The sequence below is a fragment of the Mustela nigripes genome, chromosome 4 (genome assembly GCF_022355385.1).
Source record: "Mustela nigripes isolate SB6536 chromosome 4, MUSNIG.SB6536, whole genome shotgun sequence".
Classification (NCBI taxonomy): Eukaryota; Metazoa; Chordata; class Mammalia; order Carnivora; family Mustelidae; genus Mustela; species Mustela nigripes.
The window spans coordinates 14,271,896-14,295,534 of NC_081560.1; the positions used below are offsets into that span (position 1 = coordinate 14,271,896).

A 23,639-nucleotide genomic window follows, 5' to 3' on the forward strand; every position below is an offset into this window, starting at 1 on the left:
ACACACACACACACACACAGAAAGGGGAGTAGAAAAGTAAATTAAATTGTTGACAGGCTTTATGTCTGGGATGGGGGATGATATATAATGGAAAATATTCATGTTTTATGCTTTTTCTACTTTTACTTGAAAACTTTATTGTCTAAATAATAAAGTAAGGACAGAGTGGGTACTTAGCAACTCAGAAGACCTCCCTTAACATCTTTTTATCCATTTAACTCTGAGAAATTCATTTAATTTCTCTGAACTTCTCTTTTCTCAAATATTTCAGGACTGCTGCACCAATCAAATTACAGATTCTGACCAGATTGTTAAAGATTTTGAACATGTATCAATATGCAGAATTTTCTCTAAAGGCAAAGAAGAATGCTTGACTATTTGGGCAGAAATCTATACGATGAAATCTATATTTTAGAAGCATTAACACCATATTATTGGATGGACTGACAAGAAGAAAGAGGTCAAGGGCAGAACAGGCTACTAGGACAAGCCAGAAATAAAGTCATAGGGTCAAATCAGAAAAAAAAAAAAAAAAAAAAGAAAGCAGGTGGAGGTAAAACAGAGTGCTACAGAATAATGAAAGCATTTTAAAGATGGGAAGATCTCTGAAATCGTTAATTCCACCACCTTTCTACAACAAGGAAGTCAAGGCTCAGAGAAGTCATAAGATCACAAGTCTAAGATTATAAGCAGGCAGGAGAAGAGTAAAAATTATTTAAAAAAAAAATTTTTTTTTAATTTTATTTATTTGACAGAGAGAGATCACAAATAGAGAGAGAGAGGAGGAAGCAGGCTCCCCGCCTAGCAGACAGCCCGATGTGGAACTCGATCCCAGGACCCTGAGATCATGACCTGAGCTAAAGGCAGAGGCTTAACCCACTGTGCCACCCAGGCAGCCCCAGGAGCAGAGTAAAAATTTAAATCCAGTCCTTAATATAGTTCAATATCCTCTCAATCAACTAATTAAATGGAACTATTGCCTAACCAATTAACTAACTGGAAATGAAGTGCAGAGGGAAAAAGATCGGGAGTACTTCAAGCATGAGCAAACAATGACACCACCAAGAGAAATGACTAAATCAAATGGAAGAGTTGGTCTGTAAAGGAAATGTTTTGTTCTGGACATGCTGAAGGTGATGTAACAACAGGAAATCTAAGCACCAGTGTCCAGTATGGCATATATGTAGATATAATCCTATATATAGATATAATATATAGATATATGTAGATATAATATTACATTCAGTAAAGGCTTGCTTTATCCAATTAAGTTTTCCAAGCAGTTTTACATATTTCTCTATAGAGTTACAGCTCGAGTATTCTTCTAGGAGCCCCTCTTAAATTTTTTTTTTTTTTTTTTAAGGATTTTATTTATTTATTTGTCAGAGAGCAAGCGAGAGCGAGCGAGAGCGAGCACAGGCAGACAGAATGGCAGGCAGAGTCAGAGGGAGAAGCAGGCTCCCTGCGGAGCAAGGAGCCCGATGTGGGACTCGATCCCAGGATGCTGGGATCATGACCTGAGCTGAAGGCAGCTGCTTAACCAACTGAGCCACCCAGGCGTCCCTAGGAGCCCCTCTTTAACAAATTATACAGGAACCCCAAATCTGACTTTCCTAAGTCAATTTATTAACAATGGAAATACTTTAAGGTATTTTTCTAAAAGATTTTATTTATTTGTCCTAGAGAGAGATCACAAATAGGCAGAGAGTCAGGGAGAGGGAGAAGATGACTCCCTGCTGAGCAAAGACCACCCCCCCCACGCCCGCACCATGTGAGGTTCCATCCCAGGGTCCTGAGATCATGACCAAGCCGAAGGCAGACATTTAACCAAGTGAGCCACCCAGTCACCCAAATAAACAGAACCTAAGAAAGACAGACAGAAAGAAAGAATAGAAAAGTATTTTTAAAGAACAGTACCACCTGTAAGATCACAGTGTACTGCCAGAGGGAAATTTAATGAGGGTGAAGATGAGGAAGAATACTTGAGAGGAACAGTATAAATTCCTATTATCATATTTACGATTTAAAAATAAACCCCACAAAAACAAAAAAACAAAAAACATACTCCACTGCTTCATAATTTTAACTTTCTAAAAACCACTTTCATTAGAGCAACAGTTTCACTGTTCTCTAACCTGGTTTTAATTTTTTTTTTAAGATTTTATTTATTTATTTGACAGAGAGAGAGATCACAAGTAGGCAGAGAGAGAGGCAGAGAGAGAGGGGAAGCAGGCTCCCTGCTGAGCAGAGAGCCCCTAATTCTTTTATTTATTTATTTATACTGCTTAGTTTGTTTAAAAGAGTCATTCTTCCCATATGCTGTTTTATTGTTTTCTTATACTATTTTAAGAGTCTCAAGAAAAGGTTGAAAGACATCAAAATACAACAATAATTTAGACACAGTACAAAAATAGCAAGTAATCGAAGGATAGTGATATTAGTGAAGTACTAAAAAGAATGCACACCAGTTGGAGAAAAAGTGAAACAATGACATGACAGCAATGACATGACAACAATGACATGACAGAGCATGGGAAATACAAAGCCCTGGCTGACCACGCGACTCCTTCCACATGCCCTCCAATGCCAATGCTATTTTCTAAATCACAAGTCACCCACACTTTAATTCTCACTTATTGCCATCATTAACTTTCCTCCTATTTGTAAAATCTCTCTTCTATGTTCAATGTTTGATTCAAGCCTGGGGCTCAATAACAAGAGAAAGCCCAATATAATATGGAAAAAGCCTTGAAATAATAAAACCTGAGTACACATTCAAGTTCCGCCACATTGTCTTAAAGTAGAAATTATGGTATTTCTTTCCTAATTCCAATCCTGGCATTCAAATGAACAAGTCCAACACAAATGATGGATGAAGAGGAAAACCAGCACACTGGGCATGAAGAGATTAGTTCCTGCTTTTTGCCACTTCCCATTTATTAACTGCTCATTCCCATTTATATGTTCCACTTCCAAGTCCATTTTCCCCTGAGTGGATAAAGAACAATAAAGCTCTTCTTCTAGCTTTTAATATTGTTTTTGAAGAACATAGCATGAGGTATTTTCTTTTCTTTTTTTTTTTAAGATTTTACTTATTTATTTGACAAAACAGAGATCACAAGTAGGCAGAGAAGCAGGAAGAGAGGAGGAAGCAGGCTCCCTGCTTGGCAGAGAGCCCAATTCAGGACCCTGGGATCACGACCTGAGCGGAGGGCAGAGGCCTTAACCCACTGAGCTACCCAGGCGCCCAGCATGAAATATTTTCTTATTCATCCCAAACCAAGATATGCAAAGATATCTAGATAACATTAAAACAAAAGTCCCTGAGGCACCTTGGTGGCTCAGTTGGTTAAGCATCTGCCTTTGGCTTGGTCTTTTTTTTTTTTTTTTAAGATTTTATTTATTTGACACAGAGAGAGAAATCACAAGTAGGCAGAGAGGCAGGCAGAGAGAGAGAGGGGAGGAAGCAGGCTCCCTGCGGAGCAGAGAGCCCGACGTGGGGCTCGATCCCAGGATCCTGGGATCATGACCTGAGCCGAAGGCAGAGACTTTAACCCACTGAGCCACCCAGGCACCCCTGGCTTGGTCTTTCAAAGGTCCTGGGATCAGGCCCAGCATTGGGTTCCCTGCTCAGTGGGGAGTATGCTTCTCTCTCTCTCTCTCCCTCCCTCTCCCCCTCCACCCAGTTTGTGCTCTCTCCATTGCATGCTCTCAAATACATAAAATCTAAAAAAAAAAAAAAAAGTCCTTGCCCTAGAAAGACAATGCTAAGTGAGGAGAGAGAACACATATATAAACAAGAAAAAGTAAAAGTAACGAATGCCTATTCAGTAGGATGGAGAGCAGGCGCTACACTGGGGTTCAGAGGCTAAAAGGCTATATAGGCTCACACAATCACATATAGCAAGCCAGACAGGATTTAAATGTGTAAAAAAGAAAAAAGTTACTTCAGCAAGAGAAAAAGAGGTAACCTAAAACAACAATCATGCTAGAGACAATCATGCTAGGGAAGGAAAACAGTGAGATAACAATGAATAAATCAGTCTGGTAAAAAACAGGAATTTTTCAAGGATTTATTCATTCAAGGAAGAGGCAGAATGGACTAAGGATTTTGGATTTGGGGCCATATGTACAATAAGTAGGAAAACACCAAAAGTTTTGTAAGGAAGCAACATATAAGTTCATTCTTGCTCAGAAGTGACTGGCTTAAGTTTCAAATGTCACTTCATCAGAACAGTTTTGTCTAACCACCCTGGACCACCTTTTCAGGTGTTACCTAACACCTTTCAGGTGTTACCTAAGTTACCTAACCATGCTTTTTTTGGTCCTAGAAACTTAAATCATGACCTGAAATCACATTATTTTGTTGTTTGTCTCTGACAGCAGAATGCTAGCTCCCACCACTTAAAGGAAAAACCCGTGTTCACTTCTGTGTCCCCAACACAGCACACAGTCGGTCCTAAGTACTTGTGAAGTGAATGAATGAATGAGTGAATGAGTCAATGAATGCTGACCTCAACCATCAGTTCCACTCCCAAAGAGATGAAAAACTAAATCACCTTTTTTTAAAAAAATGATTTTATTTATTTGACAGAGACAGCACAAGTAGGCAGAGAGGAAGGCAGAGGGAGAGGGGTCAGGCAGGGGGAGAGGAAGCAGGCTCTCTGCAGAGTAGGGAGCCTGATGATCCCAGGATCCTGGGATCATGACCTGAGCCAAAGGCAGCCGCTTAACCCACTGAGTCACCCAGGCACCTCAAACAAATCACTTTTTGAAGAAAAATTCTTTGTTAACTTTTACTGTGAATTCTCTTTACTTTCTCCATTCAGCCTACCTTCCTCATCTTCTTTTTCAATTTCTTAATTTCGTTATTACTTAAATTTCATTATTCCAAACACTACAATAAATACCATAAAAGGAAAAAAAAAACCATGAAAACTAAAATGTGGAAATTTTACAAATTACATTATCCAAATACATTAATATAAATGCCTATATTTTTTGATCTTACAGACTAGTAATGTCTATGGGACAATAAACATTCACAATGTTTTACTGTATATGGGTCAAAATAAAAGTTTCCTTAATGAGTGAGAATCATCAAACTAAAAAGTATTTCAGTAAGTCATCTGTCTTGCCACCTGTACATCAAGGTAAAATTCATCAGTTTAAAAAATATATCCAGGGGCGCCTGGGTGACTCAGTGGGTTAAAGCCTCTGCCTTCAGCTCAGGTCATGATCCCATGGTCCTAGGATCGATCCCCACATCCAGCTCTCTGCTCAGCAGGGAGCCTGCTTCCCCCTCTCTCTCTGCCTGCCTCTCTGCCTACTTGTGATTTCTGTCAAATAAATAAATAAAATATTTAAAAAAATATCTGTCAAATAAATAAATAAATCTCCCAGTGATAGAGAATCTGGGACTCTGCTTGAGTACAGTAACAAAAAATATTTGTTTTAAGGTTTCGTTTATTATCATGTGCTTGCTCTGTGTTCATTGTTTACATCCTCCAAATGATGCATTTGTAACTACTCCACTCTCTCTTTTTCACTGAATAGCCTCAGAGACATACTAGTTTCTTCAGCCTTGTTAAAACACAGTTTATAAAACTGTATGCATCTCTAAAACAGTTCTGAAGAGTTCTGGGAATACTCAGAGGACGATCTGAGGTTCTCAGGTAATGAGCATTTATTGAGAATCACTGTACAGAAAAACAAATATGACACCAAAATATGTTAATGAAGTACCAAACTATGAAAAACAATCTGCCTTATATAACAATGACTTCCAGAACTTATTCTACTTTGCCTGGGAGTAATTGGTCTTTACTATTTTATTTTGTTTCCAGATTCATCTATCAGATCCAAGAGTTAAAATTTGCTTCAAAATACCAAACAAGGAGGTTAAGTGATTATAAATAAGGTAGCTTTGTGGTCAAGATTTACTGAAGCTGGTGTATGGGTACATGAAGTTCATTATACAATTCTACTTCTACTTATAGTCAAAACTTTCTATTACAGAAATTAAATATTCGGGGTGCCTGGGTGGCTCAATCATCAAGCGGTCTGCCTTTGGCTCAGGTCGTGATCACAGGGTGCTGAGTCTGGCATCAGGCTTCTTGTTCAGCAGGGAGCTTGCTTCTCCCTCTGCCACTCTCCCTGCTTGTGTGCACCCTAAGCACGTACCCTCTCTCTGACAAAGAAAATCTTAAAAAATAAAAAAAAAACCTTTAAAAATATCACTTCCATAAGCCTGAAGTATATAAAATGAATGACTACAAGATTATTTGATAGGGCAGAAAAAAGTTTCCCAAGGGCATATGCACCCTAAGTTGAACAGTTCAGGGTATTTGTGTGCCAATTTGCCAACAATGCTATCAACAATGTTGAGGGCTTGGTTTTTAACGTTTAGCAGCAAAGTTTAATTACTCACTGGGAAGCTTTTTCTGTGCCTCTGACTTCCTAGACACCAAAGGTGTTTGGGTTTAATTAATCTCTAGAAATGCTTATTAAAGGAATGCATTTTTGTAACTGAAGAATAAAACACAAATTACAAAATCTGCTTAATAAAAGGACATAAAATACACTTCGAAAGTCAAAACTAGGGACACTTGGGTGGCATCGGTGAGTTGGGAGTCTGCCTTTGCCTCAGGTCAGATCTCAGGGTCCTAGAATAGACTCTTAGCGGAGAGTCTGCTTCTCCCTCATCCTGGGGCTCCCTTGCTTTTACACATTCTCTCCCTTTGACAAATAAAACAATAAAATCTTTAAAAAAAAAAAAAAAAGCCAAAACTGGTAAAACTTAGGGTGCATTAAAACTGGCATTTTTCAATGAATACTGTTACACTAAAAAAAAAAAAAAAAAAAACTGGCATTTTTACAAATTGGGGGGCTCTGGAAATTTACTTGTCATGTAAATTGAAAAGGAAAAAAAAAAATGAAGCCAGTTATCTGGACTGATCCTAAGAACTGCTAAAAAATACAAAAATAGGGGCCCTGGGTGGCTCAGTTGGTTAAGCGACTGGCTTCGGCTCAGGTCATGATCCTGGAGTCCTGGGATGGAGTTCCCCATCTGGCTCCCTGCTCAGCAGGGAGTCTGCTTCTCCCACTAATATCTCTCCTCTCATTCTCTCTCTCTCCCTCTCAAATAAATCAATAAAATCTTAAAAAACAAAAAACAAATTAGCCCGAAACAAGCCATTTTGGGGAAAGAAATTCTGAGTTGAAAGTATCTAAAGACTAATTTTTTCACATCTTCATGTGGAACTAGTGCTGTCATTATTTTTTTTAAGATTTTATTAATTTATTTGACAGACAGAGATCACGAGTAGGCAGAGAAGCAGGCAGAGAGAGAGGAGGAAGCAGGCTCCCTGCTGAGCAGAGAGCCAGATTGTGGGGCTCCATCCCAGACTCCTGGGATCATGATCTGAGCCAAAGGCAGAGGCTTTAACCCTGAGCCACCCAGGCACCCCTACTGCTGTCATTATTAGAAAAGCAACTCAACAAACCCAAGACACTCTCCAGCACCTTACATGTTAAAAAAGTAACACATTTCCCACTAACAATGGTTAATTTTTCAAACCCAGGTTAGTTTTATAACAGACTTATTTAGTGTTTTACTTTGGGTGGACTGATTACTCATTCAACACAACGGAGGGACACTGATCTAGATGCTGAGGACCTAGCACTGAACAAAATATGCCTGCTCTTATTATGAAACTTACATTCTAGGGTCTGGTTGAGAAAATTCTGTGGTTTCTTTCTTTCTTATACTTATTCTGCTTCTCCATACTCCCACGGCTCTTTTACATATGTACTAGCAAAGAGACTTCCAACAGTTTGAAAGTTCAGGCTTGTATGTATCCAAGTAACCGATTTTAGACCAGCCCTTAAACAGAATAGTTTAGAGAAACAATAAGAGTCTTTGAACAGTTAGTAAAAACTGCACTTCAGCTAAAAACTAGAACCTTTTAGGGCAACATAAAATCAACAGAGAATTTTTGACAACTAATATTCCTACTCAATCACTTCAAAAAGGCAGAAAAAATTTTTACTTTATCTTTGTCTCGATTTCTCAATTTTAAACTTTATTTCTTATAGCTTTTTTTTTTAGATTATTTATTAAGCTATTTGATGGTGTGAGACAAAGTGAGAGAGAGAACACAAGTAGGGGGAGTGGGAGAGTGAGAAGCAGGCTTCCTGACTCAATCCCTGGGCTCTGGGATCATAACCTGGGCCAGAGGCAGATGCTTAACGACTGAACCACCCACGTGTCCCTCAATTTTAAACTTCAAATTCAATTTCTGAGCAGCAGAATCTCTTTTTAAACAAAATTTCATGGAAAATCCCTGTACCTGTAATGTGTAAAATTCCTATTAAAGTAGGAAAGACTGGCCAGTCCCCGTAAGGCATGAAATACATCCAAGGATGCGTCAGAAACATTTGAAAGTCACTGACCTAAGTAACTGTGCTATCTAAAAAACTAGCAAAAGCCACAAAAACATTTTTTTAAAGTATTTAGATTTAAATACCTCTAAGATTCCTGTGTTATATAATATACTGTAATTCTCTGTAAGACATCTGACAAGCACAATTTCTCTGAGTCTTAATTTTTCCCACCCATGAAATGATGACCTTACATTACAATACATGATGGTCTGTCAACCCTCCAATTATACTTGATGAAGGCTGTAATAAAATTAGTAGTGGCCATTTTTGATTTCAGGACAGGCACATCATGAGAGTATACATTTTCACCTCTGCAGACCTCAATTTCAAGCTTCTGTTACGATCTCTGCTTTATATTTAATGCCTCTAAATTATTACTGCTACAGGGGCACCTGGCTCAGTTGCTAGGCGTCTGCCTTCGGCTCAGGTCATGATCCTAGAGTCCTGGGATGGAGCCCTGCATTGGGCTCCCTGCTCAGTGGAGAGTCTGGTTCTCCCTTTCTCACTCCCCCTGCTTGTGTTCCCTCTTTCACTGTGTCGGTCTCTGTCAAATAAATAAATAAAATCTTTATAAATAAATAAATAAATAAATAAATAACTATATTACTACTACATACCTTTTTCCCAGATCACAAGAAGCTAAATCTGAAAGGGGTGCTACCTACTTTTTGCACAGTGACTAGAATAAGAAACTAAGTGTGCCAAAAGGAGGAGAAGAATGAGTCTTAAAACAATATTCTCAATGACTAAGGGAATAACACAAGCCTTTGAAATAAAGAAGCTTCCTCAGTTACAAGAAAAGTCGTGCTTATAAAAACCATAACCCAAAAATACATATGTACAATTATTTTCAATCTCTATTCTATATCTAACCTCCTGACTTATTAACTTATGAATCAGTTATACCAGAGTATCAGACTAATGAAAAGGTAAAGTATTATGGAGCATTTTTCACCAAACTGAATTCCAAAAATACTTCATACAATAGTTAGTCATGACTGCATTTTTAGAAATCAGACTTTCCATCTCCAAAAATGCCAGAAAATACACTTCTGTGTATTCTTCTGCTAAATAATTTAGTGTATTGGTGAGTCATATTCTGCTGGAAGTGACAGATCTCAGGAAAAGGGTAAACTTTAGTTATACAACAAAGAAAAAAACATTATAAAATCAAGTTACAATTCAGTTCTTTTCATCTATCATGTTAAAAAAGAAAGAAAAAGAGAAACAGACATTTCAACATAAAGAGGTATGAACTGTTAGACTGTGCCAAAAAAGTAGTCCTAGAGAGACTGGTTGCTAAGTCATAAGTCTGTAATTATAAACCATTTGTACACAGGATGAACTGTTATAGCTTTTTCCTAATAAGGGTCATGAGAAAGTAACAACATGTATGGTTTTGAGTTATCAAGGAGACCACTCTCTAACACTTAAGTCTTAACAAAGCCCCACAGCCATCTCTACAAGCTCTGCTTCAATTCTCACAGAGGTTCATAACTTCTTAATATCATCTTTACATAAGGCAATCTCAGGTCTATTACACTGACAAAAGGAGGTATTTTCATCCAGAGTTTCCCTGGCATAGTGCCTATAAAAGGGTTTTCAATAACCGTTTTTAATATAATCCAAGCACTGACAATTTTAAGCCACAATATTCAATTCTGTACCATAAGAAAATGTTACCAATTAATGTTTTTCTATCATTTTAAAATGTGTGTTTCAGAGATGTTAGATTTGAGAAAATGTGCATTTTATAAATCCACCAGGCAAGAACTTAAAAGAAGGAAAGTCTAAGACCAATCACTCATCCTTTTTCATTTAAAAGAATAAAGAATTAAGGATTCCCTACAGAGTAGAAAACATGATGAGTAAAACTTGGGTCTGGTCCCAATTGAACTTTAAATCAATAGAACTATGGGAATTTGAATACTCATCTACTATCATTAAAGCTAACTGTGGATCATAAAACAAAACAGTTTTAAGATTTCATTTGTTTTGGGACACCTGGGTGGCTCAGTCATTAAGCTTGTGCCTCCAGCTCAAGTCATGATCCCAGCATCCTGAGATCAAGCCTTGCATCAGGCTCCCTGCTCAGCAGGAAGCCCGCTTCTCCCTCTGTAGCTCCCCTGTGCTTATGCTCCCTCCCTCCACTCTCTGTCATAAATAAATAAAAATCTTAAAAGAAAAAAAAAAAGATTTTATTTATTTTATTTAGAGAGACAGTATGCACGCACACACAAGCAAAGGAGTGTGGTTGTGGGGAGGACAGGCAGAGAGAGAATCCGGAGCGAACTCTGCCCTGAGCACCAGGCCTGACGCACCACTCAATCCTAAGACCCTGAGATCATGACCTGTGCCATGACCCGAGTTGGACATTTAACCAACTGAGCCACCCAGGTGCCCCTAAACACCTGACTCTTGTTTTGGCTCAGGTCATGATTTCAGGGTCATAGAATCGAGTACCACAATGGGCTCAGCGCTCAGTGCAGGGTCTGCTTGTCCCTCTCTCCCTTTTTGCTCCTCCCCCTGCTTGTGCTCTCTCTCAAATAAATAAAATTTAAAAAAAAAAAAAAAAAGAAAGAAAGAAATGAGCATAAATGCATATGTACATTATAAAACATAAAGCACTACTGTAATGTCAGATTTTTATTATTAATGGCAAATCTGAAGAATATAACACTTGCTATGGCTGGTTTTATAGTTTTAAAAAATAAAAAACTAACTTTGTCACTGTTAATTAATCCTGTTCTCAAAAATTACTTGAAGTGATAATTTAGCCATTAACTAAAATGACTGTTAAATTTAATAGTAAATGTGGAGAATCAAAGTATACTACAGATAATTATACATTTTACAGATTTCAAATGTTTTATAATTACAGCAGAAAATACTTTATGGACACTCAATAATACACTCTTAATAGAGTAGAAATTAGGGTCAATTATCTTATCATAGTTCTAAGCTGAGTACTCAGAATCTGGGTTACGTTATTGCACTTAGAAAAAAAATTAGCTATCACATATACTTTTAAATGCAGGGCTGTTTTCTTTCTTTAATATTTTATTTATTTGCCAGAGAGAGAGAGAGAGAGAAAGCGAGCGAGCACACACAGGCAGGCAGAGTGGCAGCAGAGGCAGAGGGAGAAGCAGGCTCCCCGCGGAGCAAGGAGCCCAATGTGGGACTCGATCCCAGGACGCTGGGATCATGACCTGAGCCGAAGGCAGCTGCTTAACCAAGTGAGCCACCCAGGCGCCCCTCTTTTCTTTCTTTTAACCTAATACAGTTTTACAGTCTTTCCTACTGGAAAAAGACAGAGGTGTTTCCTATTGTATATGCCCTTGATTTCTGTTAGAGCTATTTAACTTCTCCTATCCAGAAGAAACCACTCATTTAGAATACTTTAACTACAGGAACTCATCATGTCTGAAAATGGACCAGAAATCTTTTCTTCATTTCAGTCATTCCAGGCAAATGAGAAATAAAACCAGCTAAATGTTTAGCTCCTACTAGTCTTCCTCCACCACCACATGTAGCCTGTGAAGGAAAGCTCTTGCACTGAGTAATCATTTCAACCAAACCCCAAAGTCAGAAAATCAGATCCTCTCTTCCATTTAAATAGGTACATCACCATGTGATTTATCTTTCAAATTAAAATGACAATACTCCAAGGTCAACCAACATCACTAGATATAGAATCTAAGTAAGCTTTACATTATTAGGAGTCAGAAATATAAATGCATTTTAAGTGACACTACTAGCAAATTAAGTTGTATGAATTTAAATATTTGCGACGTTTTCCTCTCTGACTTCCACAATATATAATGTGCACAAATCTAAACATGTAATGCGCTAGACGTAAGTCTATTCTGATCAACAGTAAAGAAAACTATTTTAAAAGTTGTTTCTATAATTTCAGAACTGAAAGTGCAACTACAGCATAAAAATTGCCTCTATATTCCAAATAAGAAGTGTTTTTTCAAAAATTTCTCTGAAGAATTGAAATAATTATAAAGCAAAGGATAACAAGACTTTTTGGAGGAATTCCATTTTTGCAGATTTAAATCATCAACTTCAATAAACAATATAAGAGATGTAAATCCCTCCTATAAACCTTTTTAAAAGGTGACAAGGAATTAAGTCTTTTTCAAGTAGTTCATTTCTGTAGGATATCAATAATCAAACAGTATAATTTAATAAATACGTACAGTTCCAGAGAGGACATCGTGGGGACAACAGTTGAGAAGGTGACTCTTGCATACTCTGTCATCACTGAATTTGATTCGTTGACGAGTAGTATCTCCTGTAATATAGGAAAGTTAATAACATTCAAGGTTAGACAACTAGAAAATACTTATTTTCTGAGAGCCCTACTATCGCTAGCTTTTTCTGTGTGGCTATACACACATATATTTATAAATCAGCTCAAGAGGGATTAGTTTTTTATATAATATCCTACAGAAAAACTATCTTAGACATGCAGTTGCAGTATGTGTACTGCACATGTAATTCAAATAGTCAAAGTGGGAAAGCAATGCATTCTGTTAAACAGAGTACTTCAGGAAAGCATAGGATACAGAGCAGGAATGGACTTTTAAGATTATGGAGTCCAACTCCTTTACATTGCAGATGATGAAACTGAGGCCCCAAGAGGTTAAGTGACTTGCAGCAGACCCACAAGGAAGTTTCTACTGGTATACAGGGTTCCCTACTTGACGCTAAGCATAGATTTATTTTGTAATTATTTACATTAATTGAAAAACATAAAAAGTAATCTTGCAAACATTGCATACACACTGCGAATCCCCACTGAACCCCAGACGCCATTTCTTCCACTATTTTGTTCCAGCTGAAGTGTCTCCCTTTTGCTGCTGGGATGAGTTAGAGAGGGTAGAATAGCATGTTTAAGAGTGTACAAACCTGGAAGAAGGACTTACACACCAGTCAGACAAAGGCACATTGCCCAAATGAAACGTTAACTTTAATGCCTCCAAAGGTACCATACCTTCAAATTTTAGGTGATCTGTGCTACATATGGCCAAACCTGGTACATTTAAATTTATTCTGTCTTCATGTAACACAATACACCTCCTAAGCAACAGAAGCATCCAAGCTCCTAGTCAAATATGCCTATCTAACTCAAACTTTAAAGAGTCTAAGAAAAAGAAAGGTAACTAGCTCTAGTAACAATATATAGATGTTAGTTACAATTTTTTTGCTTAGAATCTCTTTGGAAAAAAAGAAAAAAAAAAACTCTTAAGGACATTTTTTCTATGTAGAATGATAAGCCCTAAGAAATGTAGGTGTTTTATTTTAGCCTTAAATTGATATCATCATTGATGAATGAAAACCTACTGATGAATTACTGAAGCGAGAACTGTTGGTACCAAAAGAGATTGTAAATACCTCTGTACTTAACATGATGCTTGAGGCACTCCAAAAACTCATCTAGAAGTGATTCAATTATTTAAATCAATTTGTTTTTCACATGTGAATAACAGAAAGGTTAAACCTTTGCCCCTTTCACATGGACTTTGACGTTACTTCACATGGACATGACATTACTTTGAAGAACTTAATGCGAAGTCAACTAAATATGTCATTTTTAGGTGGGGTAAGATTTTGTTCAAATTGTTTTAACTCCGTTAAAAAGACTTAAAGAAAATTCTCATTTGTAATCACGGTATATAAAATTTAAGAAAAGTAATTTATAGCTAAAATGATAGCTTCAGAGCAGTTCAACAATAGGTTTTCTAGAGGCTAATCTCTAGTTAAAGTAGGTTATTTTTGACACCACAATTTGGAATAAATCATTTAGTGTTCACGCCTGCTACTATAATAAAGGTTATTTTGATGGTCCTTTTTTCCTTTTAAACACAACTGCTTTTGTTCCACATTCATTAACACATCTGAAAAGTTAGTGATAACTCACGGCTCGGCGAATGCGGGGCCTTTCTGACACTCCCTTGCAGATTGAAGTAGGCAGGCATAGATACATTGAACCTTTACAAATAAAACAAGGGGCCAGATTGTTCAGTTTGTATAGAATAGACTCTGCCAGCAATTTCAATACAGCATCTAGAAGTACATGTTGACTGTAAAGATTCTTGTATATGAAAACAAAAGTGAACAAAATCAGGGTGTTTTGTTTTTTCAAAATATTGACTTAACAAGTGTAACCCTACATAAGAATATGACTGACCATAGGAAAAAGTCCAATGCTGAAACTCTGGGAAATGGTCTCTGGGCCAAGAGGGGCTTTAAAAAAATGCATTTTTAAACATTTTATGTCATTAAAACTTTGGTGAGGGCCGGGCGTAAGTTCACGTTAGAATGGTACTATGATAAGTAGCACCATAAGGGCAATGCTATATATTAGAGTCTTGGTTTTTTTGTTTTTTGGTTTTTTTTTTTGCTTACTGGTATGTAAGAAAAAATGTCTTATTTTTAAACTGTACCCAAATTATGTTAAGAATTTTAAAGATGATGTAACTTTTTTAAATAGGGGGGAAAAAACCCTTACATATCTAGGATTCTAACTACTACAATATCTAAGCTTTTTAGCATGCAACAACAATATTATTTCAATGCTATGTCAAACTAATGGCTCAGTAATATTATAAACCAGGCCTTAGAATAATACCAAGGTTCTTAGAAGTTTTACTAGTCAAACATTTTATGAAGTAGGGTGACTGTTTTTGCTTCAGAAATCACAACATTAAGTCTAACATTAAGATATATGTGCCCTGAAGACACAGCTATTAGGTACAATATAAACAATTCCAAATACGAATTTAGCAAACATTATCCCTACTGAGCTCTTACAAAAAGCATTATTTCTATAAATGTCAAGAAGCATTTTAAAGTAACTTCTCACAGCGTTAAGAGTGGTTGCTCTAGAGGCGCCTGGGTAGCTCAGTGGGTTAAGCGTCTGCCTTTGGCTCAGGTCATGATCTCAGGGTCCTGGGATCAAGCCCCGAGTCGGGCTCTCTGCTTGGCGGGGCCTCTCTTTCTCTGCCTGCCTCTCTGCCTACTTGTGATCTCTCTCCGTCTGTCTGTCAAATAAATAAAATATATTTTTTAAAAAAGAGTGCTTGCTCTATAAACATTTGATAAGTGCAAACACAATAAATACAGCTATCAAATATCAGCTTACACATTACGAAAACCTCTAAGACCAAGAAATAATAAAACCACTAATAATTTCAGATACAGAAATATCCCAAGATGGATTAGCAACTAAGTATCTGGTAAATGATATTTTTAAAGTTTTACTTAAGAGACTTTAAGGTTAACATCCTAAAATAATTTGGCTACATTACCATGCAGTACTTAATAAACTTATTTGGGCTTATGCCATGAAACGCTTAATTTAGCTAAACCAACAAAGAATTTTAAAATAAAAATACTGGTAATTTTGGTTTCTATCAAGGTATCTGGCCCAAACCATGTTTTTCAAAAGAAACTAGGTAAAGCAGTGCCCATTTAAAAAAAAAGGGGGGGGGGGGACTACAATTAATAGAAAATAATTATAAACCAAATCTTTTAATAAAAAGAATCACTTTATGAACTCAAATCTTTTATCTTTGGATTTTCTGGGCACATATTCATATAAAAATAACCTGAGTTAAAAAAAAAAACAGTTACCCTCTTACACTAACACTGGATCCAAATGATAGAATCAAACCTCTTAGTGCACATACCCCCTCTGTGCTAGTCAATGGGGTTACAAATAGGCATATAATTACAAGCTCTCTACCTTCAAGGAGTCCATGATGTTGATAGAGAAACAGGACAGTTAAATGAAATAACAAGTAATAAAGGTAGCATGACCCAAGAGCCAAATGGATGTCTCTAACAGTAGTACTTCAGGAATTCTAAGAGTAGAATGGCCACCAAGGATGGAGAGGTTAGAAAAGGCTTCATACAAAAAGCAGAAGCCAAAATTTAAAGAAAAGATAGAGGACTCAGACCACAAGAAAGAAGAAGAACATTTCAAACTGGAGTATTATCTTTAACAAACCTTATGTAGGCAGAAAGATTTAGGGAATAGTAAATACTCCAAGTCAAATTTGGCTTTGGCAAATGGCTACATGTGGAGGAATAGCAAAGCTAGGGCCAGAATAGCATTTTCTGAGTAAAACCTGATTTAATTTTTTTCTTCAATCCAGATGTTTAATGTGTAAACAAAGTTTTAAAAGTTTAAAAATAACAGGACAGAGATTAAACCAAGTTATTTGAGTTACAGCAATACAGTGTCCTACCCATAAAAACATGGAGGTTTTTCTACCCTGTAACCTCTACAATTATTAATTAGGCTTTGTACATAACTACAATCCAAGTTTTTAGAATTAGTAACTTGATTTGGAACTTTGGTAGGCAAAGTGTCCTTCATTTGACTGAAAGCATCAAAATTTCTGTTTAATATTTACTACTAAGCAACTAATTTCAGACTAACAACTTTCTTTAGTTCTCTCTTTGCTTCAACCCCTTCATGAGTTTCATACATTGTAATTTGTATTTGGGAATACCTGAGTTGCAAGTATACCAACAAAAACTGGAATGCCTATTATTCTTCTCAAAGTTTCTCCATGAGTTAACAGGGCCTAACATGGTACTGAAGCAGTTTCACTTGGAGAATACAGATAGGCCACTCTGAAAAGGCAGCTCCAGCCCAGAATGTACTCAAATACTGCTATGCTCAAAATCCTCTTCAGTTTGTTGGGAGAGAAAAATAAGCCCACTGTAAATCCCAACACTGTTATTTTATGGTCCTGTCTCTTTTGAAACTGACTTAGACTTCAACAGTAGTAGTAACACTTAAAACTTCAGCCTAGATGGTATCTGACATCATTTTACATGGTGCATGCTATTTTCCCAATACCCACCCCCCTCCCAGTGCCACCACCCTCTCCCTCCCATACAAACAATAAATCAAATAAACTTTCATAGATTTAGGTGCTATTTTAAAAACATCAAAATTTTACTTTACCCATTCTCTCCGATGCTCCCTGTATTTTTTTAAGCTGTGAGTGGATGACCATGCTATGTGATCAACAACTGTGAAGGCTAAGCAAAAGTGAACTGAGTTTAGTATTGTAATTAAAAGAACCTTAAACTCTGTAATATTTGACATATATAATGGTATGCAGAATCCTTATTTTACTGCATATTATCAGGCATTAAGGCAAGCAATTTATAAAAACAACTAATTAGTATTTCTTTCGTATAGAATTAGCTTAGAACTTAGCTTAGGGAAAACAGAGAAAAACTCAATAGCACACAAAGCAAATGGAAGCAACCCCTAGCTTATAAATGGGGCCAGGAGAGAGAAAGCCCTCCCATATTCTCCAATGTGACAACCAAACCCCTCCCCACAGGTACACTTGTTAGGAGCCAAGTGTCACCACTGGGTTAAGACAGGATAGGTACATTCCCTCTGAAATAAAATCCATACCCCTCAGTGAAAGGAAAGGAGAGCAAGAAAAAGAGGTATATACCGATAGCTTAGTTTCTCATTTCCCTGTGCCCTCGGAATCATCGAATGTAGAGAAATGTTTCACCCTCTTATTACCACTTCTTGTAATATATCGGCTACTGAGTCCACCTAGTAACACAGAAACTCTATAAAGACTGGTGGCCAATTTCTAGTCTCATACAGGGCAGGAAGCCTGTCCCAGGAAGCCCTTGTCTTCAGGGGTGAAAGGAGATTCCTGCTGCACCATGACTGCTACACTGAAAAACCCATGTGATTACTTTTATAGTCTTCTCAAAGTTTCACATCAATTCCACTAACTTCTCTCACCTACCTTTGCTGTTCCTTTAGAATTCAGCCTAAAGCTCATCTATAAGAATGATCTGTAATTATCCTTTTAAAAAAACCTATTATTCCATGCATTGTTTACACACTTAGTTTAATTCACTGAATATTTATACAGTTGAAAGTACACAATTTGTTTTGTAAAATGACTCATTACCATGTCTTAATATATTGTGACTAGAGGGGTTTTGAAACAGTTAACACAACGTGATACATATCAAACTCTTCAGGAATGTATTTATTATGTACTCAAAGATGGCAGTGGAAAAAACCAATTATGGCATTGTCCCTTCCAAATTAAGTCACTTCTATCTAACAGAACTTACAAAGCCATACCAAGTAAGTAGTAGCAAATTTATTTTCTCCCCAGAAAATGCAAAAATAAGGGTACTATATGGTCCAGAAAGCTATCCCTCTTAATCTTTCCATAGGGTTCTGTAGGTTTATAATCACAAATAAGTACTACTATTACCCCTATGAGAACCCCCAAAACACACCCAGGCAATGCCCACTGTAGAGCTGCAATGCCCATTGCAGAAACTGCTAGAACAAGTTCATTCTTACTGAATATGATCAAAGATTAATAATGCTAAAGTTAACTTTTTAAATCTACCAGCCTGCTTATCTATGAAAATCCATGTAGGGGCACCTAGGTGGTTCAGTCATTAAGCGGCTGCCTTCAGCTCAGGTCATGATCCCAGGGTCCTGGGATGGAGCCCCACATCGGGCTCCCTGCTCAGTGGGAGCCTGTTTGTCCCTCTCCCAGTCCCCCTGCTTCTGTTCCCTCTGTTGCTGTGATTCTCTATCAAAAAAATAAATAAATAAAATCTTAAAAAGAAAAAAAAGAAAAGAATAACCATGTAACAGAATTGTAACCAATGAGACAGAGGAACAGCCCGGATATTAGGTGAAAAAGCTTACAGGATATTTAAGAACTAACAATGGTGATGGAGATGTGAGAACAGGAATACTAAAGTAGCTACATTCCAAGGGTTCTATTCCACCCCTAATCTTCTCTCATTACACAAGCAAAGACTCTTGGCCACAGCAGGGCTGGTGGTGGAAAGGCACTTTACGATATCTATCAACATGTTTCTCCTTTTAGATTTAAGAGATATATCAGAAAAGCCTGAATAAACTGTTACCTAAAAATGAAGTTCTAAAAGCAGATTATATAGAATGTGTTTTATGATATATGTCAGACAGGAAAGATGGTTATTAAAAAGCTGCAGCCTGCTAAATTTTCCATTTTGATACTTTCTTGCAGAGCTGCAAATTCTGATACAGTAACACTTATACTGGGAATATCTGGTGCCCTCTATCATCCAGAACTTTCTATACACAAAACCAGAAGTAATGAAAGCTATCTCTGGCTATGAAGAAATAGCTGAAAAGAACCAAAGAGAAAGTGACTGGTTGATTTATCAAAAAGACAAATTCTTGTCAGCCGGCTATAGCAATAAAAGCTAAGCCTCCCCAAGGCTTAGCCTCCCCAAATCAAAAAATAGTGAAGGAAAGAAATAAGAAAAGAAATGAGAATATCAAAGGACAGAAGTGACAGACAACTCAATGATAAAGGAAGTTAAAATGAAAAACAGATTACAATGAAGGAGACTGAGCCTTGCAACTACTGAAACAACAGCAGAAATACTGTGTCACGCTGAATACACACCAAATTCACTAGGATGGCCTCTGGGGAAAGAACTGTGACTGTGAAGTGGAGAGAAGAACCTCATTTGCAATATTTTGTTTTGTTTTTAGTTTGAACAAAGTAACACTTGTTCACTCCTATAGGTGTCTGATAGTCTTCTGCATTTTTTTAAGTTTTTGCCAAATAAGACCCATACAATCAACATCATAGAATTCATCAATTAAAAATAAACATAATTGTTCATGTGTAAACCTTCATTTCCCACTAGCCTGTCAGTTTAGAGTCCTACATCACTACTTTACTGCAGATACAAAAGACAACAGAAACCCATGTGTCCATAATCTCTAAGGAAAAGAAGTAACTAAAGCAAATCAGCAACCTGGGGATATTCAGGAAAGAAAGATTCTATTCCTATTAACAATTATTATACTCTAAAACACATCAGCCAGTAAATAAAGAGAACACTATGTCCAGGGAAGTATCCTTTTAATACCATGAGGAAAGTAAAATAACATGGGAATTTCTCAAAATACGACCACATGGTTTCCAGAATCAACTATTATTCTAGCAAGCTTGTCCTGCTGTTCCCCTATCTGCAAAGTAAAACCACAGCCACCTCACCCACAGTTTCTAGTCCAGGGGTTAATCTTTTATAAGTAGCCTTTCCCAGAGCCAGGCACCTTTCCACATGCCCCTTGTGAAACAGGTTGGTGAAGTCCTGCAGAACTGCTGGCTACCATTGGCCAAACCACTACTGAGGAGAGAGAATTCAAGCTAAATAAAGTAATTTCACCCTTGAGGACTAGACGAACCTCTAGGGATACTAGATCGCTCCATCTCACAGGTATGTGCTTCTTCTGGTCATTTCTACTTCAGGGCTTTGGTATGTAGTTAAAACAGCTTTTTCTTTCACTAGAACGGTATTTTCCAAAGCATGAGATTTATACAAAAGATGATTTTAGGTGTTATCCAATTTCACCAACAGGATTTCACCAACATTTTAAGCACCACTGAATTATTTAGTGATTATCATCATGATTAACTTTAGAAGTACACGATCAAGTCCATACCTCTAATAAGGTAATGTTTAACATGTGTGACAACAGAGTCTAAGCTTTTTCTTGAATTTTTTTGAGCCTAAGTTTTATCTCTTAAAATATCATATTGTTGGGGAGCTTGGGTGGCTCAGTTGTTAAGTGTCTGCCTTTGGCTCAGGTCATGATCTTAGGGTCCTGGGATCAAGCCCTGCTTCAGGCTCCTTGTTCAGCAGGAAGTCTGCTTCTTCCTCTCCTACTCTCCCTCCTTGTATTCCCTCTCTCTGTCAAATAAATAAGTAAAATCTTGAAAAAAAATATTTAAAAAAATATCATGTTGTTCTCTTTGTATTTTTCTGGTGACATAAATTTTCATTTTAAAATTAAGTTTTTAGAAAGTGAGTTTATGTTTAGAAAATATTAAATAAACAGAAAATAGGGTTAAAAAACAGTCAAGGTGGTATGTGAGACGAACACTTGGGAAACACTTATCTAGAACAGAGTTTTTCAAACTTTTATTGCACATAAGAATCAGGTAGAAGGTTGTTTAAATCACAGATTATTGGCTCCGATCCCCAGAATTTCTGGAGTCAGCCCAAGAATTTGCATTTCTAACAAGTCTCCAGGTACTGCTAAAGTCTGCGGACCACATTTTGAGAATCACTCACCAAAACAGTGGTCAACAAGCTTTTTCCTAAAGGGCCAGACAGCAAACATTTCAAACTCGCCAGCTATAGAGATCTCTTGCAACTACTCAACTCTGCTGTTTCAAGGAAAAGCAGCAAAAGACAGTAGGTACACAAATGGGCATGGCTGTATTCATATAAAACTTTATTTACAAAAAGCAGGTGGGCCACAGTACTAATCCTGATCTAAAATATACCTTCAAATAACTAAAAAAGGGTATACTGCGTAATCTAGTAACAGGACAAAATAAAGAGGCAGTGAACAGTTAAGTATCCCATAGATAATAACCAATTAATATCCAACTTATTTTATTAAAAGGTAAAACTCTGGAAAGTTTTACTCTGAAAGAGAAAACTGAAGTCTCAAGAAGATAAAAACAAAACAATTTACCATGCATTCAAGAGACATGACAAAAGACTCAGCAAGGGCATCTGGTTAAATTCTTTTCATGTTGAATCACACAGGTCAAACATCAATGCACATGGTTCACAACTAAATTAGAACATATGGATCAATATCTAGTGAACTTTCTTGTTTTTTTAATAAAAAAATTTTTTAAAGACCCCTTTCGCTAGCCCATATTAAAAGAGCAAAATACATTTACTCAGTTTTTTTTTTAAAGATTTTATTTATAATTTATTTGACAGGCAGAGATCACAAGTAGGCAGAGAGAGAGAAAGAGGTGGAAGCAGGCTCCCAGGACCCTGAGATCATGACCTGAGCCGAAGGTGGAAGCTTTAATCCCACTGAGCCACCCAGGCGTCCCCATTTACTCAGTTTTTACAAAACTACTCTATAACCTCAGTCACCTTACAAAAACTGATTAACTGATGTATTTTGGCCTTGCTTCCAATTTTTACCCTAGCGGCTACTACTGCATGAGAATTTAAACCAAAAAGGTACAGAATGACTTTTCTGCAGGTGAATTCACAAGATTCCTGTCAGAAATGTACCCTCTTACTCCCTCATTCCTTCTCCAGCAAAATGTTCCAACTTTCTTCAACTTGTCTACAATTTCTTAGTTGACTGACTGAGTGGTCAAAACAATCGTTTACTCGTTTATAAGGTACTTCCTTGTAGACTATACTAATAGCCCCAGGTTTGTAGGATTCAATCCATTTCATGTACCTTTCTAGAATTCCATCCTTGAGGAGCATTTCCCTCACTGATCTAGTTTTGCCCACACTTAGGTGACCTTCAGTTTTAAGCCATCTACCTATCTTTGCAACCCCATCGCTTGCCTGAACTCTTAGCAACTTCAAGCTTTAATGTCTGTATAAACCACCGAGTACTCAACACCACTATCTGACTCATTAAGACCATGATCCATGACACCTTTCCTACCTATGATGAACGTGCAGCTCACCACCATTTTTCCTCATGTAACATCTTATCCAAATCAAAGCATTTATTTGTTGCTTACAGAGCTTATGTAGTGATAAACAAAATGATTTTTCTTTAGTTTCCATTTATTTCTTTATTCTTTACCCAAAGTAAAAGAATATCTCACAAGCATAGGCTTCCTTGAGGAAAGCTAAATGACTATAGAGAATCCAAGAAGAAAACAAGATTACATGAAATGATACCATTACTATTTTCTGGACTGTTTTGCAGACAAATATTCAGAGTTCAAAATGTAAAATGAATTAAACTTTGTTTAAAATAGACTCACCATATGGATGTTAACAGGGCTTTCACTGCTTTGATATGCCTGAACCTCTGAGCCAAATATTCAGCAGAACTCTTATTTAGCCTGATGTTTAACTACTGTTTAACCTTATTTTTGCCAAAATTTCTTAAGTTAAAAGAATTACAAGCTCTGGAGTAAGATATACCCCATTATTATTTTTTAAAATGTGTGCTTATACATTAAAGGCTATGCCTCCTTCACTTATAATGAACAATCCAAGTGGAATAGAATGGTATACAACTGACCAAGAAATAAATATGGCTCATTATGCTAATGAGAAAAATTAAAAAAAAATGCTCTCAATGTTGATGACAA

General features: G+C 36.9%; 1 protein-coding gene across 14 annotated transcripts in view; it reads right to left on the reverse strand.

The window, feature by feature from the left end:
* LUC7L2 (LUC7 like 2, pre-mRNA splicing factor) overlaps positions 1 to 23,639 on the reverse strand; it is a 61,587-nt gene that overhangs the window by 32,944 nt on the left and 5,004 nt on the right. For 4 of the 14 annotated variants that reach the window (XM_059396292.1, XM_059396291.1, XM_059396304.1 and 1 more), the window contains 2 exons: positions 17,435 to 17,511; positions 12,651 to 12,745 (listed from right to left, as the gene is read on the reverse strand). In XM_059396292.1, the coding sequence (XP_059252275.1) occupies positions 12,651 to 12,745; positions 17,435 to 17,511 (172 nt within the window). Of the gene's footprint in view, positions 1 to 12,650; positions 12,746 to 14,374; positions 14,446 to 17,434; positions 17,512 to 23,639 lie in introns of those variants that run through there. The other 10 variants (XM_059396297.1, XM_059396294.1, XM_059396301.1 and 7 more) reach the window with 4 other exon arrangements.